This window comes from Piliocolobus tephrosceles, chromosome 9, assembly GCF_002776525.5.
Source record: "Piliocolobus tephrosceles isolate RC106 chromosome 9, ASM277652v3, whole genome shotgun sequence".
Taxonomy (NCBI): Eukaryota; Metazoa; Chordata; class Mammalia; order Primates; family Cercopithecidae; genus Piliocolobus; species Piliocolobus tephrosceles.
The window spans coordinates 97,038,656-97,060,490 of record NC_045442.1 but is presented as its reverse complement, the minus strand read 5'-3'; the positions used below and the strand labels follow the sequence as shown (position 1 = coordinate 97,060,490).

Below are 21,835 nucleotides of genomic sequence, written 5' to 3'. Positions count from 1 at the left end.
ACTAAACAATATTCTTATAGAAAGAAGATTCACTATCCCCATAAGTAGGATGAATACCATCCAAAGAATAAGACACTCCAGACTTCTAGAGGGGCCGGCTGGCTTAGCACTTTAAAGCACTCTTTTGCCTTTTCATTCCTTCTGCCTATTCCCACTGGCAAAGCTGATAAGGTCATAACTGCCTTCAGAAACAGATAATGAGAGATAAGTACTAAGTAGAAAACAGAGCAAGAACAAAACCACTGGAGGCACATAAAATCTAGAACTCTGCTGACCTCGCTCCAGACCACACAATTTAAGGAAGATGGCCATCAGTTCTACCCTGGTGTTCCCAAATTGGAAAGGCAGAGGGGTTTTTTTTCTTTTTTTAAGCATACAAACGATTTTTTCATCTACATGATGCAATCCTCTTTATTATGTTTAATAGCAAAAACTAAAGAGAAAAAGAAAGCCTCAGAAGAGACATAGGTCATTAAAGTCAGATGACTTCTGCGAATGGTTAACAGAATAAATCCATAATTAAATGGGAATAGTTGGAATAGATTTTTAGTGTATAAAGCATAACCTAAGACTCCTCTTCTACACAAACAACAGTGCTTACTTCTGAAAAAATTTGAGAGGGAGTTTTGTTTTGTTTCTGTGGTTCTTGTTCTCTTCAATAGATTTTACTTTAATTATTCGCTGGATGTGAAAACATCAATGGCTTCTACTCTTCTAGTATACAGTCTCACTCAAATCAAACTGCAGGAATGGAACATCATTTTTTTACACTTATGCCAAAGAAGATGTTTTTAGACTTAGGTACCCTCTCAGTCTACCTAGACAACTAACTCAAGTAACTTCAACAGAAGCAAATCAAAGTTCGGTCTTTGCTGTGTGTGGCTTCTCGATGCCATCCCTTTTGCTTAAAAAAGAAACTATTTTATAACAAAATTACAAAGAATATACTACTTCCTTAAAAACAGGTCTACAATGACAATAGAAAAATAAAAGTTATATCTTCATAATATAATTAAGTTGTATCATATTTTAGAAACTCTGGGCTACCAATCTTTTTCTACCAATTTTGGAGTTAAAAAGCAAACAAAAAACAGGTCCTATTTAGCACATTCATATTCAGCCAACTTCTGGTTGTCACTCCCTACCCCTGCCCACACATCCCTTGCTTAACAGATGTGACTGTGTGCAGTGATGGGCAACCGTGTTTCGGGGAAGATAAACAAGTGGGCTCCCACCACAGCCCCAGCTCCAGGGGTCAAGCTCTATCCATCGAAACCTGTACTGGTGCTTTTACTCCCTTTGATTTTGACAAGGGCAGAAGAGTAGGGCAATTCCAGCCAACAAACACAATCAGGGATCTGTCAGGAGGTTATTAGGAAAAATGTATTTGCTTTTACAAAGAGCCACAAAAAGAAGACAAAGGCCCTGTTCCCCTTCCTTTGTGCAAGGATGTGGCTCTGAAAGAAAAGGACAAGCTAGAGCACAGAGCTAAGGTGGCCTTCAGAAAGGCTCCCTGAAAAAATGTGAGTGAGGTTGCTAAGCTACAGACTTAACCCCCACATCTTCCCCAGCTCCAGACTTCCTTGCTACATATATGCCAAACATTTCCTCATTCTAGATTCCAGGTTATCTGCTATCGGTCCTATTATATTAATACGTTGAGTATTTCTAGGTACCAGGCCTGATTCTAAGCCTTTGACGGGTATCGTACCACTTGACACAGCAATCCCTGAGACAAGGTCTACAAGTATCCCTATTTGCTGGATGAGTAAACTGATGTATGGACAAGTAGAGTAATGTGCCCAATCTCATATATGGTAAACAGCTAGTGACCAGTCAATCTGACTCCTGGGCCCATGAGAAACTACCTAAATCTTAAAAACATTCATTTCAAAGTAATAATAAGATACCAATATCAATTAGTTTAAAAATCTGTATCATGTTGAGAAAATTATGTCTCCTTCAAAGAACTGCCATGATTGTTTTATTATTTAAAATTATTTCCATCACACAATGTTTGTGTGCTAACACTTAATATATGATAAAATTAGGACATTTCCTGTGCCGTTGGGTGGGCAAGGCAAGCTGTCCCTTTTTGCTATTTCATATTTGAATACCCTACATCCACAAAGTTATTTTAGGATCTTTATACCATAAAACATAGGCTAAGATTAAATATGTAAAACATTTATGATTTTATTCTACAGCTATCATTAATCTAAATTGAAAAACAATTTATTCCAGTATTTAGTCAACAAAATTATTAATAATTTTAAAAATTACTAAAGCAACTAAACTTTGAGTGCTCATCTTGTTTTCCATCCACATAAACTTTTTAAAGAAAATAAGTTGGCTGGGTGCAGTGGCTCAGACCTGTAATCCCAGCACTTTGGGAGGCTGAGGCAGGTGGATCGCCTGAGGTCAGGAGTTCGAGACCAGCCTGGCCAACATGGTGAAACCCTGCCTCTACTAAAAATACAAAAATGAGCTGGGCATGGTTTTTGTACAGGCACGCGCCTATAATCCCAGCTACTTGGGAGGCTGAGGCAGGAGAATCACTTGAACCAGGGAGGTGGAAGTTGCGGTGAGCCAAGATCGTGCCACTGCACTCCAGCCTGGGCAACAGAGTGAGTCTCCGTCTCAAAAAAGAAAAAAAACGAAAAAGAAAATAAGTGACCAACTAAACAAACTTGTGGCTTTTTATTAAAAGCACTGAAAAATGCTCGATATCACTCATCACCAGGGAAATGTAAATCAAAAGCAAAGTAGGACATCACCTCATACTGTTAGGATGGCTGTTATCACAACACCAAAATATGGCCGGGTACAGTGACTTATGCCTGAATTCAGCACTTTGGGAGGCGGAGGCAGGTGTATCACTTGAGGTCAGCAGTTTGAGGCCACCCTGGCCAACATGGTGAAACCCCATCTGTACTAAAAATACAAAAAATTAACTGGGCATGGTGGTGTGTGCCTGTAATCCCAGTTACTTTGGAGACTGAGACAGGAGAACTGCTTGAACCCAGGAGGTAGAAGTTTCAGTGAGCCGAGATTGCACCACTGCACTCCAGCCTGGGCAACAGAGCAAGACTCCGTCTCAAAAAAAAAAAGGCCGGGCACCGTGGCTCATGTCTATAATCCCAGCACTTTGAGAGGCCAAGGCAGGCAGATCATGAGGTCAACAGATTGAGACCAGTTTAAGCCACATGGTGAAACCCTGTCTCTACTAAAAATACAAAAAAATTTAGCCAGGCGTGGTGGCGGGCACCTGTAATCTCAGCTACCAGGGAGGCTGAGGCAGAAGAATCATTTGAACCCAGGAGGCAGAGGTTGTGGTGAACCAAGATCACATCACCGCACTCCAGTCTGGGCGACAGAGCAAGACTCCATCTCAAAAACATAGGAAAAAGAAAGAAGAAAAGAAAAAAAAAGTCAAAATATAGTGATAGCAAGGATGCGAAGACAAGGAAACCCTGGTATACTGCTGGTGGTAATGTAAATTAGGACAGCCTCTATGAAACAGTATGAAGCCTCCTCAAAAACAGAACTACCATATGATCCAGCAATTCCGCTTCTGCATATATATCCATAATAAATAAAATCACTATATCAAAGACATACTTGCAATTCCATGTACACAGAAACATAAATTCACAATAGCCAAGATATGGAAACAACCTAAGTGACCTACAACAGATGAATGGATTTAAAAAAAAATGTGATATACACTGTGTGTATGTGTGTCTGTGTGCACATAAATGTATAAAATGGAATATTATTCAGCCTTTCATAAAAAAGGACATTCTGACATTTGTGACAACATTGATGAACCTAAAGGGCATTATGCTAAGAGAAATAAGCCAAACACAGAAAGACAAAATCTGTATGATTTTACTTATAAGTGGAATCTTGGGGGAAAAAGAAAATGAACTCATGCTAATAGAGTAGAACGGCAGTTACCACAGGGAGTGGGGTATGAAAAAAGGACAAATATTGGCCATAGGGTAGAAACTTTCAATTGTAAGATGAATGAATTCTGGAGACCTAATATATAGCATGGTGAGTCTAATTAACATATTTTATACTTGAAATTTGCTAAGAAGCTAGGCACAGTGGCTCATGCCTATAACCATGACACTTTGGGAGGCCAAGGCAGTAGAAGTGCTTGAGGCCAGGAGTTCAAGACCAGCCTGGGTAGCAAAGTGAGACCCCGTCTCCACAAAAAAAAAAAAAAATTTTTTTGAATTAGTTGGGCATGGTGGTGTATACCCATAGTCCTAGCTACCAGGGAGGATGAGGTAGGAGGAACACTTGAGCCTAGAAGTTCATGGCTATAGTGAGCTATGATTGCACCACTGCACTCCAGCCTGGGTAACAGAGCAAGACTCTATCTCAAAAAAATTAAATTAAATTAAATTTAAAAACATTTGCTAACAGAGTAGATCTCAAGTGTTTTCACCACATATACACACAAAATTATATCTATGTAATGTGATGGATAAATTATCTTGATTGTGGCAATCATTTTATTAATATATACATATATCAAAACCTCACACTGTACCCTTTAAATATATACTATTTTTACTTGTCAATTATACTTCAATAAAGCTTGGAGAAAGCACAATTAAAATTATAAAACATTGGGATTCCCTTCCACCAAAAAAATCCATTGTGAGTCAGTAACAAACAACTAAGGCATGAAAAAAAAAAAAAAAACACTGAAAGAATTAACTCATCAGATACATTCTGAGTCTTCATATGAAAGGAGGACTTTTCTAACAATGATGCAACGGGGTTTGTAAACAGTCATTCTTTCCAAGGCAGAAAACAATCATTTCTGAGTGGTAAACAATTCTGATTTCATGAATTGTAGGTGGCTGCACTGCACAGTGAAATAGATAACTCTAAAGACTGATAAACCTAAAATAGGTCCTTGAAATTTATGAAGGGATAAGTGTCCAAACATGACAAAATACTGTAATCTAAATTCTAAACCACCACCATGGGATATATTTCTCTTGGACAGTGAAGTTAGATAAAACAGAAAGTTTTAATCTGCATCTTCAGATCCTTAGAATTATTGCCTATCAAAGAAGAGAAGAGTCTTGAAAGTCTGCTCACCCACAGCACGATTCACTGCCAAACATCTGCGCCTCTGCATTACAAACTCTAAAGCTCTGAACCTTCAGAAACTACTGCAAATATTCATAACTGCTCACAATAAATCTGTGATCAGAGACCAACCAGAAATATCCTGCATTTATGTTAAACTCTGACATAGAGACTGGTACTTAACTAAAGTTTGTTAAAATAATTTACTTTTAATCATCACCAGTGATCGAGATGGGAGAAACATCTTTGGGGTATGGGACAGGATGTTACAGCAATGACGCACATATAAGGATTTGTCATGTTACCTGTTCTTGTTTCTCCAGCCACTTGCCCACCATTGGGTGACTGGCACTCAGAGACGAGCGAGCATTGTCTCTCTGAAATTGGTTAGACCAGTTACTAGTATCCCGTGGGAGGCTTCTGTAGTTTTCATCTTTCTATTCAAAAAGAAACAAAAAGGCGTCTTGTAAAAAACCAGACCTTGCAAATCAGTAATGCACCTGGTTTTTCAAAAGTAGCAGAAAAATGATTCTACATATTTAAAACATCTTTCCAATCCTATACAAAATAGCTGATTAAGAACATTCCACCCAGATTAGACCTCGGAATTATAACCATGTGCCGAGGACAGGCAAGTCTAATAATTACAGCAGGAAGGGTGGCACACACGTGGCACACAACAGACAAAACACTACACTTTGCACTCCTACCCAAATCAATCACCTAAACCAAGTATGTGCACCGAAAAGTGAACTTCTATATGATACTTTCACTCTTTATCAACTGTAGCATTTTCTCGTCTTTCCAGTCTCATAACTAAATTATGAGGTACCATCTTAATTCATCAGAAATGCTAAAAATAAGGAAGACTAATAAATTTGCCCTTTCTTCAAAGCCTTATGGTTTTGTGATTTTTGGATAAGAGATTTAGATTATCCAGGCTGTTTCTATTACCTACTTCACAAGTTAGTAGTCAGCATTAATTCAAGTATCAGGGGAAAAAACTGGCCTTTCACAATTATTTGTTACATAACAGATACATAATTGTTCACTGTGACATGGATATGACAAGTGATGTCTTTACATAAATAAATATTTATCAACTAAGTTTTTAATACTCCCCAGAACAACCAAATGCTACTTGATATTTCTTTCAAATAAAAAATTATAGTAACTTCCTTTGGGTTATGAGCTGTAAAACTTCATTTCAATGTTCTAAAAAGAAACGAGAAAGCTAGGATAAACTAGGAGAGTCATACTTTTTAGTTCAATGACTAAATCTAAATCATCTCCTACAAGAACAAAGTAAAATATTACCTTCAGTTGGATCCACTTAACTCAGTATACCAAGTTAGAAGAAGTACTAACATATTGTCCTTAGTAACACTGTTAAGAGTAATCTGGCTATAAGTATTACATGTGGGATTGATACTTACTCTTCATGTGCTAAACTATATGAACACTCAATACAAACACAGAAACAAAAAAGTGCAATAGAATAGGTTTGCAGTGTGTATAACTTAGTTATAGATCAGGATACTATTTGATCTTCCTTCATGAGTTCCATCAGGGAATAAAACTTAAAAATGAATTGATAGTCTTGGGTTTATGTCAATATTGGGACATATGTTCAAACAAAAAGAAATTGATAAACATTTACTAACATAAACTTTGACATGAAACTTTATAAACTTTAAGAATTAACCTGCAAGAAATAAAATCTTTAAAAACTCAGTAGCGAGATGAAACTTTGGCAGCAAGTTTTTGTTTGTTTGTTTGTTTGTTTTTTAATAGAAATGGCAAGGAGAAGACATGGACAAAAAAATAACTAAGGAAGCAAACTAGAAACTAAAGTCCACCATATCTCAAGATACTAAGAGTCTCTCCTTAAAACTTAAGCTTCAGAAAAAAGGAAAGGAAATACTGTTTCATATGATAGTCCATAGATATACTGATAAGCTTATTCTGATAAGAATGTTTTATAAGTCATAAGAAATTCAGATAAATAAAAAATTCTTAAAGGGTAAACTTACTAATGACAACCTTATTTATTAGTGACAGAACCTTATGTGTCTACAAAGAGAAGGAGGATTTAAAGTACACTGAAATGCAAGTATAATTTTTATGTCAAAAATAAAAATTGAGGCTATCATTGACTAGGGACCAGGCTTTCATACTCATTTCCCACCAATTGAGGTGATTATTACACCAACTGCTTACTTAGAAAATGAATAATTAAATCAGAAGTATTTTTTAAAATCTACCCTTTCTTTTCAGTAGGAACTGTATTTCAGAGACATCAACAGTACCAGCTAGCTGATGAGGGGAAACTTGTCTTTTCAGAAGAACGCCAAATAATAGAAATAGAACTAATAACAGAATTAGAAACATGACCATTTTCAACTCCTAATGAAATAATTAATTCAGGCAAAGATAATCATACTAAAACCATTATTTTAAGAGTTGATAGATAACTGGATATTTGCATAGTGACAAAATATCACTTGAAAAGAAAATGAGTCTACTTTTGAAATGAAGAGATCAGGCTCCACACAATTCTCACCTTTTGGTGTCTGGAATCCAGTATGCTACTGGTACCCACCCCTCTGCTCCTTCCTGAATCTATGTCACTTTTCCTCTTCCCGTAAATGGTCTTGTTGGCTCTATGGACTGCTGAATATTACCTCTCTGGACAAGCTCAAAAACTGCACAATTTCACCACATCCCACCCTGACAACTTTCAGGCATAAGTCACGAAAACGAAACTGTTTCCTGAATTCATGATCTCAGTTTCCAACAAGAGGTACCAAAGATACCTCGAAACTGAGCTCCCTATTTTGACTCAGGCACCATTCCCTAAAATACTTAGAATGAGCTTTACTCTCTTTCCTCCCTCTTTGATCTCCACAGCTTCTAGGTCTTATTGATCCAACATTTTTGCTGATTTTGGTCCTCAGCCATAAACCTAGTTCAGGATCAGCTTGTCTCTGACCTGACATTTTAACAGTGGCCTTCTAACTGGACACAGGCTCTAGTCGCAGCCTCTCTAATAATGTTCCGCACCACTTTCTGGCAGAGGAGTTTCCTAAAACGTATGTCGGGTCACATCAAACCTCCAGCAAACACTGTAGGTAGACCAGAGGGAATTTCAGACAATGGTGCTTGCTGTGCCACACAAATTTCTTCACCTTCGTTCTTGCTTTCTTTGAGACCTGCACTTCCAATATCATTTCTCCTATAGAAATACTGAACATTCTTCAAAGCTCAGTTCAAATGCTACTTTCTAAGAAGCAGTCCCTGATTCTCAATAGAACTAATCATGCCATGCTTTCTGTTACCACTCTGCTCTAATTTTACTTTAATTATGGTTCTAACTTATAATTTAGTTAACTTTAAAAACTGCTATTTCTACTCTTACAGGGAAGCCTGGGCAAATCATCATTCACCTTTAAACCCAAGCACTTAGCACAGTGGCTTACACCAACCTGGGTGACTTTTTCATGAATATTTTTTATGTTGCCTATTTCACATGGTTTCAGAATCCTGGAATTTTAAAAGAATATTTTGATAAGTTGTTTTAAAAATTGATTAGGGAATACTTCGAAGAGGTATTAAGATAAACTTTAGTAAAATGTATTTTCGGTGAAATGTAATGATTGTATTTTTAGATTTATACTAAAAGATGTATACCACTGTTACATGCCTATTTCAATTTCATGTCACACCTACAGCATATGATGTCTCTGGCAAATGTGACTATTTCCAATGGCATAGGAAAAATAGTACACTGTTTCTCCATGTAAGTCAATTATGACATGCAGTACCTGCAGCACAGCAACATACAATAATCAGATTAAGAGACAGAATGGCTGAAGATGGCAAGGTCTGCGATTTTCCACTGCACTTGAAGAATTCTACAATTTTATATTTGTGGAATCAACTTTGAGTTCATGGATAATAAAACTAAAACTGGCGTTCACTCTCATAACAAAGCAATTTTCCTAATTCATGTAAAATCAATAATGAATCCATATATTGACTTATGTATAATGTATGAAAACTGCAGTTATTTACAGCAATCTTGAATTATTATCAATCAATTGAAGAATTTTTAAAATACACTATTAATTCCTATCAACATATTTGTTATATTTCTGATAGCATCATGCAGGTCCTACTAGCATTTCAGTCATGTTTCTTCCTCCCAATCCTGAAGTCTGGCCACAAATCTAGTTCACCATCTACTGCATACAATGTGTATCAAGTGCATATAAGGACTGTAGGCCTGTAAAGCTGTATGTCTGTATTTATGATAAACATCGCAGCATACAATGTATTAAATATTTTCTACAACACAACTTATACTAGATACCCACCACTGTCCATTGAAATATACATCATGCGCTCTATTTTCAATTTGAAAATATTTGCTTTAGTGTAAATAATTGTTAAAATATGGCAGTCGTAACTAGTCTATTCAAGACTATATACACTCACTTATGAATCAAATTATAACTATAAACCAAAAATTTTAAATCAAATATACACAATTCTAATGATTATAAAACTTACTTTATCTAAAAGATTATACAAGAAAAATGCCATAAGAAATTATTCTCCCTTTTTTAAATTATAACTTTAATCCTCCACTTACGAGTCTGCCCCAAATAGCTGCTCCGCTTTGTGCTAGGTGAGAAATTTTCCTTCTTGCCAGAAAAAAACAGATGTTCCCGCTGTGATCAGGGATTTTCCTTATCATCTAAATGTACTGCCACAGCATCAGGTGTCAAAAAGCCACCCCGGCTGGGAAATGCATATTAATTTGCTGCTCCCTGGTAGCGGTATCCTGGTTGTGGAGAAAATCTCTTTCAGGGTAGGGAAAGTAAGTGTCTTCTCCCACCTCAGCCCTCCCCAAGCTTATTACAATTCAGTAAAATCATGTAGAACCCACCCAATGCCTCGAGATAGAAGCTCATTCCCGGCATACTAAGCTGCAACTCCAAGGCTTTATCTCCCAGAAACAGCTATTTAGCTGATGGTCAGATTTCTTGGCAAGACTATATCCCTATGTTGCAGAAGTCAGAACTGGGGTTTCATGAACATTACAGAAGTAATAAACATTTCTATGTTGGCACAGGAAACCCAACTATGTTTCCACTTCACTTCAGTGCAAAAATTTCAATTTTTTAAAGAATTATGAGAAATCATACCATATTCTGAAATACAAAATACTCAATGCATATACATTTCATTCAGAACCTCTATGTATCATATGGTTTCAAATATGCCTGTGAGATGTTAAGATTTTACATTTCACATTTTTCAACACTGTAATTACGGTAAAAGAAAATTCAATGTTCTGCTTAGTTATTTCTCCAGGAAACGATACACAAAAAACGAAGGGAACTATTTTCAGGATATCTAATCTGAAATTAGGAGACTGAAGTAAAATTAATAATAATGACTTATAATTTTTTTTGAGACGGGGTCTCGCTCTGTTGCCAAGGCTGGAGTGCAGTGGCGCAATCTCGGCTCACTGCAAACTCCGCCTCCTGCGTTTATGCCATTCTCCTGCCTCAACCTCTCGAGTAGCTGGGACTACAGGCGCCCGCCACCACGTCTGGCTAATTTTTTGTATTTTTAGTAGAGACGGAGTTTCACCATGTTAGCCAGGATGGTCTTGATTTCCTGACCTCGTGATCCACCCACCTGGGCCTCCCAAAGTGCTGGGATTACAGGTGTGAGGCACCGCGCCTAGCCAGAATAATTTTAATTACATGAAGCTTGCTAAAATTATCAGCAATCATATTACTGATTTAATGTAACAGATTCCTTACTGCCTTTGTGGCAGGAGTTTATCTTTTGTACCTCCTTATGGCTACACCAGAGCATGACCTTGGAAGCAATGCCACAGCTAAAGTGAGAAGATAACAACCAGAAGGTGATCTATAAATATGATCTGTACTTTCTGACCTTCATTCATTCATCTTCTAAAAAATAAATAAAAACAGAAAAAAAAAAAAGAGAGACAGATAAGGGTGAAATAAAATGACTCACACATACAAAAAGCAGGTTTAATCACCAACTTGTACATGAAGGCAGAAAATCTGGCAGTTGCTATTAGTTTAAATAAACTAAATGCCTAGTAAGACTCTTCTTTAAATAAGGAAATCTAGGCTTTTATTCCAAACATAGTATTCATTATCATTTACCCTAGGTGCACGTTTATTCCTAAGTATAATGAACTAACTAAAAAGCAATATTTGAAATCCATGCAAAGCAACTTCCTACATGTAATGCCTAATGTTGTAGAACTGAGGCCAAGCAATCTGTTCCTATATTATCTGTAATTCCTAAGCCAGTATCCAGCACATAAATCAGCACTGGTACATGTGTACATCTTACTTTTCCTTTTTGCTAACATGTTTCCCCCACATTCTTAATAACTATTAATGAGAGGTGTGGAAAAGACAAAGGAAAGAGTATGTGTTTATAAAGCTGTTATAACAGAACTATGGCAAGACAAAGAGGAAACTCAAACATCCATACATTTGTTGTCAAAACAACCACATTGGGATCATTAGTGATAACAAATAGTTTGCTAAACTATGGTGGAGCCTGCAACCAGAAACACTGGTCAGAATCCAGAGATTTTGAATGCCAAAAGACATACTGTAGCACCAATTTAGCTCAAATTTCTTAAGTAATATTTCATTTTTAAATGTCAACTTTCTTTTTATTCTTTCTTTTTTTTGAGACGTAGTTTTACTCTTGTGGCCCAGACTGGAGTGCAGTGGCTCAATCTCGATTCACCACAATCTCCGTCTCCAGGGTTCAAGTGATTCTCCTGCCTCAGCCTCCCAAGTACATGGGATTACAGGCACCCACCATCACGGCTGGCTAATTTTTTGTATTTTTAGTAGAGACAGGCTTTTGCCCTGTTCAGCAGACTGGTCTCGAACTTCTGACCTCAGGTGATCCGCTCACCTCGGCCTCCCAAAGTGCTGGGATTATAGGCGTGAGCCACCATGCCCAGCCAATTTTCAACTGAGTTAAAGTTTTGAACAGGAATAAGTAAAACAATTTGAAAATAATTTATCCAAGCAAATTAACTATCCAACAAATTAATAATATACAAAATAAAATATCCTAACACACACAACAAATTTTTACTAAGATTTTTCCTTTGAAATGTTAAAGGTATTATCCATAGTTCTTAAAACTCATTCTGACCTGAAAAATGAACTATATCATTCTCCACATTTGATAATGTCTTTTCCAGTCATTCTGATACATACTCAGTATCTTCTAGATAATAAAATCCATTTAATTTGGTGAGAAACTCAAGAATGCTGAATATGCCAAAAAATTTCCGTGGTGGAATTCTAATATAGAAGAATTTCTATATTAGAAAGAATCTGAAAATTACAATTAAGTTTCCAAATACAATTCCTGTCACGGCAGCAAACCCTTCAAGTTGATACACTGGCAAAATCAGAAGCATGACATTTTAGTTTTAAGTCATAACCTATAACTGGCCAGTATCTTGTTAATGGTCTTTATAAATCAAACAAGAAAAATAATCGCAGGAGTATGGATCTGTATCAGACTATGAACATAAAGGGATCCAATATGAAAAAGGATTGGTCAAAAATCTCTCCTGGAGACGCAGGTCTGATCAAACTAAAAGGGGCGCAGATTTCTCTGAAGCCACCAGATCTGTCCAGAGAGCCAACCAGGGAATCCAAGGAGAAGAGAAAGATTAGCAAAACTCAAGCACATCCAGGGTGCTTGTTTGAACCAATTTTCTCAGCTGTTCCTAATCCACTTTGACAGAGAAGGAAGCCATGAAAAATTTTGGATACAGCATTTTAAAGCTGGAAGGAATAAGCTAGAGAAAACAGGCAGGTTAACCTCTTACTGATTGAAAGAAGAAACAGGGATCTGCAGAAGTGCTAACAAATAAATTGTGGAGATGAGGATGGCAACCCATTCCCATGGTTACACCTACCCACCTCAATGCCCAAATTCTACTCACTCAATTTCCTTTTTCTTTTTTTGAGACAGGGTCTCACTCTGTCATCCAGGCTGGAGAGCAATGGCACAATCTTGGCTAACTGCAACCTCCACCTCCCGGGCTCCAGTGATCCTCCCACCTCAGACTCCCAAGTACCTAAGACTACAGATGCAAGCCAACACACTCAGCTAATTTTTTAACTTTTTGGAGAGACAAAGTCTCACCATATTGCCGAGGTCGGTCTTAAACTCCTGGGTTCAAATGATCCTCCTGCCTAAGCATCCCAAAGTATAGAATTACAGGTGTGCACCACCAGCCTAGCCTCCACTCAATCATGGCATGAGTAATAAAATTTCCAACTTCTCATTCTTAATCTAACATGGAACCATAGTTTAGGCATGTAATGACAACAATTTCTGATATGTAGTCACTGCTACACAAGGACCCCATCACATGGGAAGGTATTTCTTGAATTCAAAACGATGATATAATCTTTGATCACAAATTATATTTTCATAGAGATGGTTGGTTCACTAAGAAATACTATACAGTGTTAAGAATGATCATACATAAAATGTTGGCTTTAAAATTGTCTCATTTCATTCTTAAAATAATATTTTAATTTTGTTTTAAGTTTTCTTTATTATTTTGTGGGAGACAGGGCCTCGCTCTGTCACCCAGGCTGGAGTGCAGAGGCACAATCATAGCTCACTGAAGCCTCAACCTGCCCAGCTCAAGTGATCCACCCACTTCAGCCTTCCGAGTAGCTGAGACTACAGGCACACATCACCACACATGGCTAATTTTTTTATTTTTTTGTAGAGACTGAATCTTACTATGTTGCTCATAATCTGGTCTCAAGCTCCTGGCCTCAAGAAATCCTCCCATCTTGGCCACCCAAAGTGCTGAGATTATAGGTGTGAGGCACTGTGCCCAGCCTAAAATTGTTTTACAATACAAAGATCTGATTAATTCCAGGAGCTTGAGACTGTAGTGAGCAACCGTTGGACCACTGCAATCCAGTCTGGGCAACAGAGAGAGATCCTGTCTCAAAAAAAAAAGAAAATCTCTTTCCAGGTATTACTTAGATTATCTTCTTTATCCTAAGAAAACATGCAGAAAGAGGTGAGAAGGAGATAGATGAGGGGAGTTTAACATTTATAAAAAATTACAAAAATGTTGTCCACTCTTGGACTCTGAGGAACTGAAGGATGGAGCCTAAAGGAAAGCTGCACTAACCACAGCCTCCACTTGCTTTCCTGCACAGTATTTCATAAGGGCCAGCATGGTCCCGGAATTCCCCTAGAACCACCAGCATTCCATTATCAGCAGTGGGCAGAAATGGAGAATACAGGACCACCATTTTTGACCTATACTCCTTAAAACAAGAAGGGTGAGTGTGTGAAAGAATAAATAAATAAATATTTCAGGTCCAATTAAATTTTGAAGTTCTTGACTCACTTTATTACACTACACTAAACATGAGGAGCAACATTTGACTAAAGCTGCTCTGAAAAACAAATTTATATATGAAACAATTTTAAAACATTTTAGAAAGTGCTTAACTTTGAAGGCAAGAAATACCCAACACTTCATTTTCTTTCAAAAATACTCAACTCTAAATATGTACACTACAAAAATAAAATTATAAGTAACAATAGCATTTTGCATCAAGAGTACTATGCACAATACAAAAAAAAGGGAACAGATGCTAGAGAGAGGGAGAGAGATAGTAAAATACTTATAGCGGTTGCCTAATTCCAAAATACCTACAGTCTTATACATTATTTAGATGTGCATCATAAATATTTTATATTTATCTAAATATTTTTCATCTGAATTTAAAAACAAATATATATATATATACACACACACACATATATATTTAAATAAATTACTACAATTTGAAAATGAAGAAATTTACATCACACATAACTAGCCTGACAATGTAAGATAATTACCACTTCCTTCCACTTTTCAGCCCACAATTCAAACTCCAATGGACTGGATGGATGAGCAGAAGAATTGGGTAACTTCTGTGAAAGTCCATAGGTACAGTCTACCTTAGCTTTCCCCTTAATTGTGAAAGTGCCTCCTCAGGTACACTACCTCCACAGGTACACTATCTCCACAGATACTTTTTTCTTAATGTAGAAAGTGTTTACTTTCATTTATCATAATCTTATCCTACATATTGTTTCTCATACAGTAATGACTTTTGTGAAGAATTACATTGCCACATGGGAAGCACTGAGAGTAAAGAAATGGATGGCACAAACTTCTAGAGACCTGAGTTCCTCTCTACCACCTCATTAGCAGAAAAAGCATGTTCTATAAACAGGAAATTAATATTCAAGGAAACTATTTCTGTCCTCCATTTATGGCTAAAAACTACAATTTTAGAAAATGTGATTCAGGGAATTTGAGTAATGTCTATTGAAATCTTACTCTCCCCTCCCCCCACAAAAAAACATAAAGTGCAAATAAAACAGCTATTGCAACAAGATGCCCCAATAAAAAGTAAAAACAAAAGTGCAAGTATCCAGCCATGAGAACTCAGCACATTTATATCACAACTTTATCATTTAACAGCTGGTTGAATTATTAGGTGAGTTATTTAAACTCTCTAGGGCTCTACTTGCTCACCAATAAAACGGGTACAGCAACAGTGCCTATACTTCTGGCATAGGTATAATTAAATTATATATAACATGTAACATATCGAGCATGGCATAATGCCTAGGAATAGCAAGTATTCAAAAACAACTTGGTTATCATTACTGAAAATATTAAAACCACAAAAACAGATACGGCTTATAGGTAAAATAAATGGAAACCATTTCTACTACCAAATTTCAAGAAATGCTGACTGGAACACATTTCTCCAAAGGCAGCCCAGATGGTAACAGTAGCAGGAATATATGCAAAATTAAAAGAAAGGATGCGCAAAGCCAGAGCCCCCAGAATGCAAACAGGTGCTCCAGTCGCAGCAATCCATCTGATACTCTACTTGTTAATAACAGGACTTGAAGGGACTAGATCTAACTTCACAACTGAAAATAGGTAGGTTTATAAGCTAAATTATAAAAAGTTAAAAATAGAAACTAGCTTAAAAAGATGAAGCCAGGCACAGTGGCTGATGCCTGTAATCCCAGCACTTTGGGAGTCCAAGGCAGGTAGATCACCTGAGGTCAGGAGGTCAAGATCAGCCTGGCCAACACGGTGAAACCCTGTCTCTACAAAAAAATACAAAAACTTAGCCAGGCGTGGTAGTGAGCGCCTGTAATCCCAGCTACTGGGGAGGCTGAGGCAAGACTATCGCTTGAACCCTGGAGGCAGAGGTTGCAGTGAGCTGAGATCACGCCATTGCATTCCAGCCTGGGCAACACAGTGAGACTCCATCTCAAGAAAAAAAATAAATAAAAAGATGAAATGAGATCACATGAGATTAAAATATTTTTCAATGTATATAGACTACGCAAAATTTTGTTCCATATAACTTAACCAATGATACTTCCTGGTCCTCTCCCCTAAGTCAAGACAATCGGGTATAACATATTCATTTCTCTCTGTGATATATGTAACTTTGAGGGCACACAAGAAGGCTTCTGACTTTATTTGGGATTTATACTCCCATAGTAGTTTGTGAACTCTAAAAATATTGCATCCTGTAATAGTTTATGAACTCTAAAAATATCACATCCAGGCTCCAAAATTTTATCAATAACACCTTAGGATTTTATCACTTTGAACACAAAATATTTAAAGCATATGAAGGCAGACTGTATTCCTAATGTAGCACAGAAATAGATGAGACGAGGTTATCAATAACTCAGTGAGCCCCGCCTATTGTAGAAATAATTATAACCATAACTGAAAGTCCAAAAATGTGCTGTATTCAAATAAAGATATTTTAATATGCAAAATAGAAGGGTAAAATTTATAGATATAGAGACTGCTAATAGGAAATACAAATGTTGCAGCAGAATAGTTTAAAGTCTACTCTCAGCTGTATCTCCCTTGAAACTAATGCCACAGAAAATTAAAGACAGCTACAGGTCTGTCATGGACTTGTGATTCTAAAGAACTATCTCATCTCATCCTTTAAGCTTTTGGATGGTTACCATAATGCTGGAACCTATGCTTGGCTCACAAATAACCAAACAATAAACAACTTCTTCTCAGCAGCCAACTGGTCAAGTGTATTTTGTGTTTTAAAATAATCTTCTTCAAATCCAACAGAGCATAAAGGCAAAAAAAATAAAAAAAATAAACTTTTAAAAACATAGCTTAGAAATAAAATAGTGCTTTCAAATTTACTAATATGACAGTTGGCCTTGTAAATTAGAAGGAATAAATGAGAAGCAGAAATCAAGAAGTCAAACTGGGGAAGGCGCAGTGGCTCAGGCCCTATAATCCAAACACATTGGGAGGCCAAGATGGGAGGATCACTTGAGCCCAGGAGTTCAAGACCAGCCTGGGCAACAGAGTGAGACCCCATCTCTTAAAAAAAAAAAAAAAGCTGGGTGGGGTGGTCCATGCTTGTAGTCCAAGCTACTCCATGGGCTGAGATGGGAGGATCATGTGAACCCACAAGGCTGAAACTGCAGTAAGCCATGCACTGAACTCCAGACTGGGCAATACGGCAGAGCCAGACAGTAGCAAAAGAAAAGAAAAAAAAAGAAGAGGAGAAGAGAGCAGAGGAGAGGAGGAGGAGAAGAGGAGGAGAGGAGAAAAAGGAAAAAGGAAGAGGAAGAGGAAGGGAAAGGGGGAGGGGGAGGGGAGAGGGGAGGGAAGGGGAGGGGCGGGTAAAGGGAAGGGAAAGGGGAAGGAAAAGGGGAAGGGGAGGGAAGGGGAAGAGGAGGAAAGGGATGGGGAATGGGAAGGAGGAGGGGTAGAGGGAGGGGAAGAGGGAGGGGAAGGGGGAGGGGGAGGGGAAGGGGGAGGGAAAGGGAAACAAATGGGGAGGGGAAGGGAAAGGTGAAGGGGAGGGAGGAAAAGGGAATGGGAAGGGGAAGGGAAAGAAAAGGGGAAGGGGAGGGGAAGGGGAAGGGAAGGGAAAAAAAGGGGAAGGGAAAGGGAAGAAAGGGGAAGGGATGGGTAAGAGGAAGCGGAAGAGGAAGGGGAAGGGAATGGAACGAGAAAGGAGGGGGAAAGGGAAAGGAATAGGAATGGGAAAGGAATGGGAAAGGGAAGGAGAAGGGAAAAAGGAAGGGAAGGAAAAGAAGAAACAAAGGGGTTTTGAAAGGAATGAAGGAACACACAGAAAGAAACAGCAGACAGAAACATTGTTTTTATTAAGGGTTCAATCTAGAAAAATATTTCCAGTTCTATTTTTGCATTGATAGTCAACATTCAATATTCAATGAGTTGTAGGACTTTTAAAAGACTCTAATTTAATTTTCATTTGAAAATGATACATTTGTGTAATCTAAGTATGAGAGGAAGTGAAATGTCACAAACCAAATACAGCAAATGTACTAGATTCTATTCTGCTATTATAGAAAAATTAGCTTAAAGAGAAGATATCTCAAAAAAAAAAAATTATACAGTCATGCACCCCATAACAACGTTCTTATAAACAATGGACCACATATACAATGGTGATCACATAAGATTAAAATCCTGTATTTTTACTGTACTTCTTCTATGTTTAGATATATTAGATATACAAATATCTAAATATGAATACATTGTGTCCCCACTGCCTATTCAGTATAGTTGCATGCTGTATAGGTTTGCAGCCTAGAAGAACAGGATATACCATGTAACCTAGGTGTGTTGTAGGCTACACCATCGAGGTTTGTGTAAGCGCACTCTATGATGTTCACACAAGGATGAAATCGCCTAACAATGCAATTCTCAGGATGTACCTCTGTCATTAAGTGAGGCATGACTATACTGCTATTTCCTCTCCCTTAAAATGTAACCACACTTTCTGTTTTCAGCTAGACCCGAGGTCCTGGGGCAAAAAAAAAAAAAAAAGACTGAGCCCTGAAAACCACAGAAGAGCTTTAAGGAAACACACAAATTTTCTGGACTGGGTAAAGGAATCTGTTGGTGTGAGTAATGCCTGTGTTTCATCTCTTGGAAGTCTACAGGTAATTCTGATGCACACCCATGTAGAATCCTTAAGCTATCTAGTGAGAGAGTAAGTTCTGGAACTCAGGAATAGTACCAGCTGCTTGTTTCCTTCACTACCACCCCCAACCTCACTCCTATCCTATCTAGGACTTCTCAGAGCATTTTATACATCCTAACTGCTTCATACTTTATTAGTCTGGAATTTATGTGAAACAATTACCAATAGCTTTAAAAATATTCAACTCCTTACCAAATAAGTCTACTTGAGGAATCTAGTCAAAGAAAATAATCAGAGATGCCAACATAAATTGATATACAAGGACATTCTCTGAAGGGTAATTCTAAAGGTTACTTATAAAAGCAAACAAAATTGACAAAAATATAAATGTCATATGACAGAAAAAAACCATCAAATAGAGTTAAACATTAACTATAAAAAATCAGCACATAATATAACATTATGCAAACTAGCCATATTTATGAGGCATAGGAAAATTCTCAATACAGCAGAAATTGGGAAAAATTGCAGGAAATTAAACTATATCTGGATGTTCCCCCTGGTAGTAAGAATAGCCAACATCTGTATAGAGCCATGCTCCACAGATGTCCTAAAGTTAATACATCAAAATGTCATTACTAGTCATCTTCAAAATTTCAAATTACAATCATCCCTCAGTATCCTTGGGGGGCTGGTTCCAGGACCCCTCGCAGATACCAAAATCCACAGACGCTTAAGACCCTTACATGAAATGGTGGAGTACTGCACATAACCTATGCACATCCTCCCATATAGTTTAAATGATCTCTAGATGACTTACATGACCTAATACAAAGAAAATGCTTTGTGTAAATAGGTGTTACACTGTGTTATTTAGGAAATGAGGACAAAGGAAAGTTTCTACGTGTTCAGACACAACCATTCTTTTTTTGTTGCTGTTCCAAATATTTTCAATCTAATCTTGGTTGAATCCATGGATGCAGAACCCATGGACACAGAAGCCTGATGGCATTTCCCTGCTTCTATATACCCTTCATTACTGTATATATGCAAAGAGCAAGCTGCATTACTATCAGGGAAAAAAAAAAAGGTTGGGGAACCTTGAAATACACTTCAAAAATGTTTATAAAAGTAATTTCCTAAACTTAGACAAAACATCTCACCTTTCTAATAGAAAGAAAAGCGAGACGACAAAGACATAACTAAGAAAGCATCTCTTACGAGAGGTTGTGTGTATCAGGGGTATTGGAAAGATACCAAACATGCCAAGCAACTAAACCAAACAGAAATAATAAACCCAGCAGGTAAGAAACAGTTCAAGGTCTCCCTTTAAAAAATCAAAAGAAAAGGAAGCTAATGATACCAATGCAATAGGTTCCCTTTATTACCTTCTTCCCCTTTCCCTAATCAGGTAAGAATCTCTTTTGGAAACTTGTCCACAACTGGTTTTATACTAAGTCTACCTATGTTAATTGTTTAGGAGGAAATATAATTTACAGAAACAATGCCACTCATTATTTACAGGGACGGAACAATGGCTTGTAGCAACTGCATAGTGAAATAGTACATAGTGCTTATCCCTGGCACTGCATGGTAGGCTGATTCTTCTAAGAGCTCATTACATCTTTCTTGATGGGATGAATCACACGCTCTCCACAGACTAGCTGGCCTCTATATTCACAGCAACACTGACTTAATAAGGAAGACCAAAGAGGTGGCAAAGATGATTAAAGTATTCACACCGATTGAAATACTCTCCTGCAGGATAAAATATTAACCACATGTTTACTCTCGAATGAAAATACAGCCTCTAGCAAGAAACTTTCCACACGAAGTGTGAGCAAAATGTTCCCTAAAACAGTTGGAAAAGGTAGTCAGCCACAAAATACTGGACACAAAGGTGAGTATGTCAAATAACTTTGAAAAAAGCCACAGCTCCCTTACCCTCTCCATCTCACTTCCAAATAAAAGCGTGAAAATTTTTCAGAAATCCAGAAGCCCATGGGACCCTTAGACTCTTCAGGCTCTCAGGCAATAGAGTATCATCATCATCTGTACACACTGCCCACTAAGCCTAATAGTGGAATGAGATTATGACCACTATTTCAACAAGTAAGACGCCACCTCTCATTTGGGTTTTGAACCAAAGAAGAGAGTTTGACCTGATGGTGCTCTAATGTATCAGAATACAACTTTCCTGCTTAGAAACAAGAGATTTTAATTGATTGGTAACATTATTCTAAAATAATTTACTCTGTTCATTTAACCTGGAGGAATATAAACCACTTAACTATGAAGATGAGTTATTTAAAAATGTTAACTTATTTTAACCACTAGAGATCACTAAATCAGAGGGCTATGAATGCACAACTAATTTATTTCCACAATTTTACACAGAAAACCTGAATCACGACACACTCATAAGAATTTATAACATCTTGAAGCATGACAGCATAGGTAAGCTCTCATGGGCTTCACAGAAATAAAGAAATTGAATGCTTTGTACCTAAGCAGCAAGTATGCTTTCCTTCCATCTGAATACTGAAAAGATGAGAAGGCTTTTTATAACTGAAAATAAAATACCATTTAATCATATTTATATATGAGAGCTCAGACTAAAA

The 21,835-nt window shown here is 37.3% G+C and overlaps 1 protein-coding gene across 5 annotated transcripts in view; it reads right to left on the bottom strand.

Annotated features, from left to right (window-relative positions):
* Window positions 1-21,835, bottom strand: part of PARD3 (par-3 family cell polarity regulator) — a 720,675-nt gene that overhangs the window by 339,304 nt on the left and 359,536 nt on the right. For all 5 annotated transcript variants that reach the window (XM_023218154.1, XM_023218156.1, XM_023218152.2 and 2 more), the window contains exon 5: window positions 5,421-5,552. In XM_023218154.1, coding sequence (XP_023073922.1) covers window positions 5,421-5,552 — 132 coding nt within the window. The remainder of the gene's footprint in view (window positions 1-5,420; window positions 5,553-21,835) is intronic.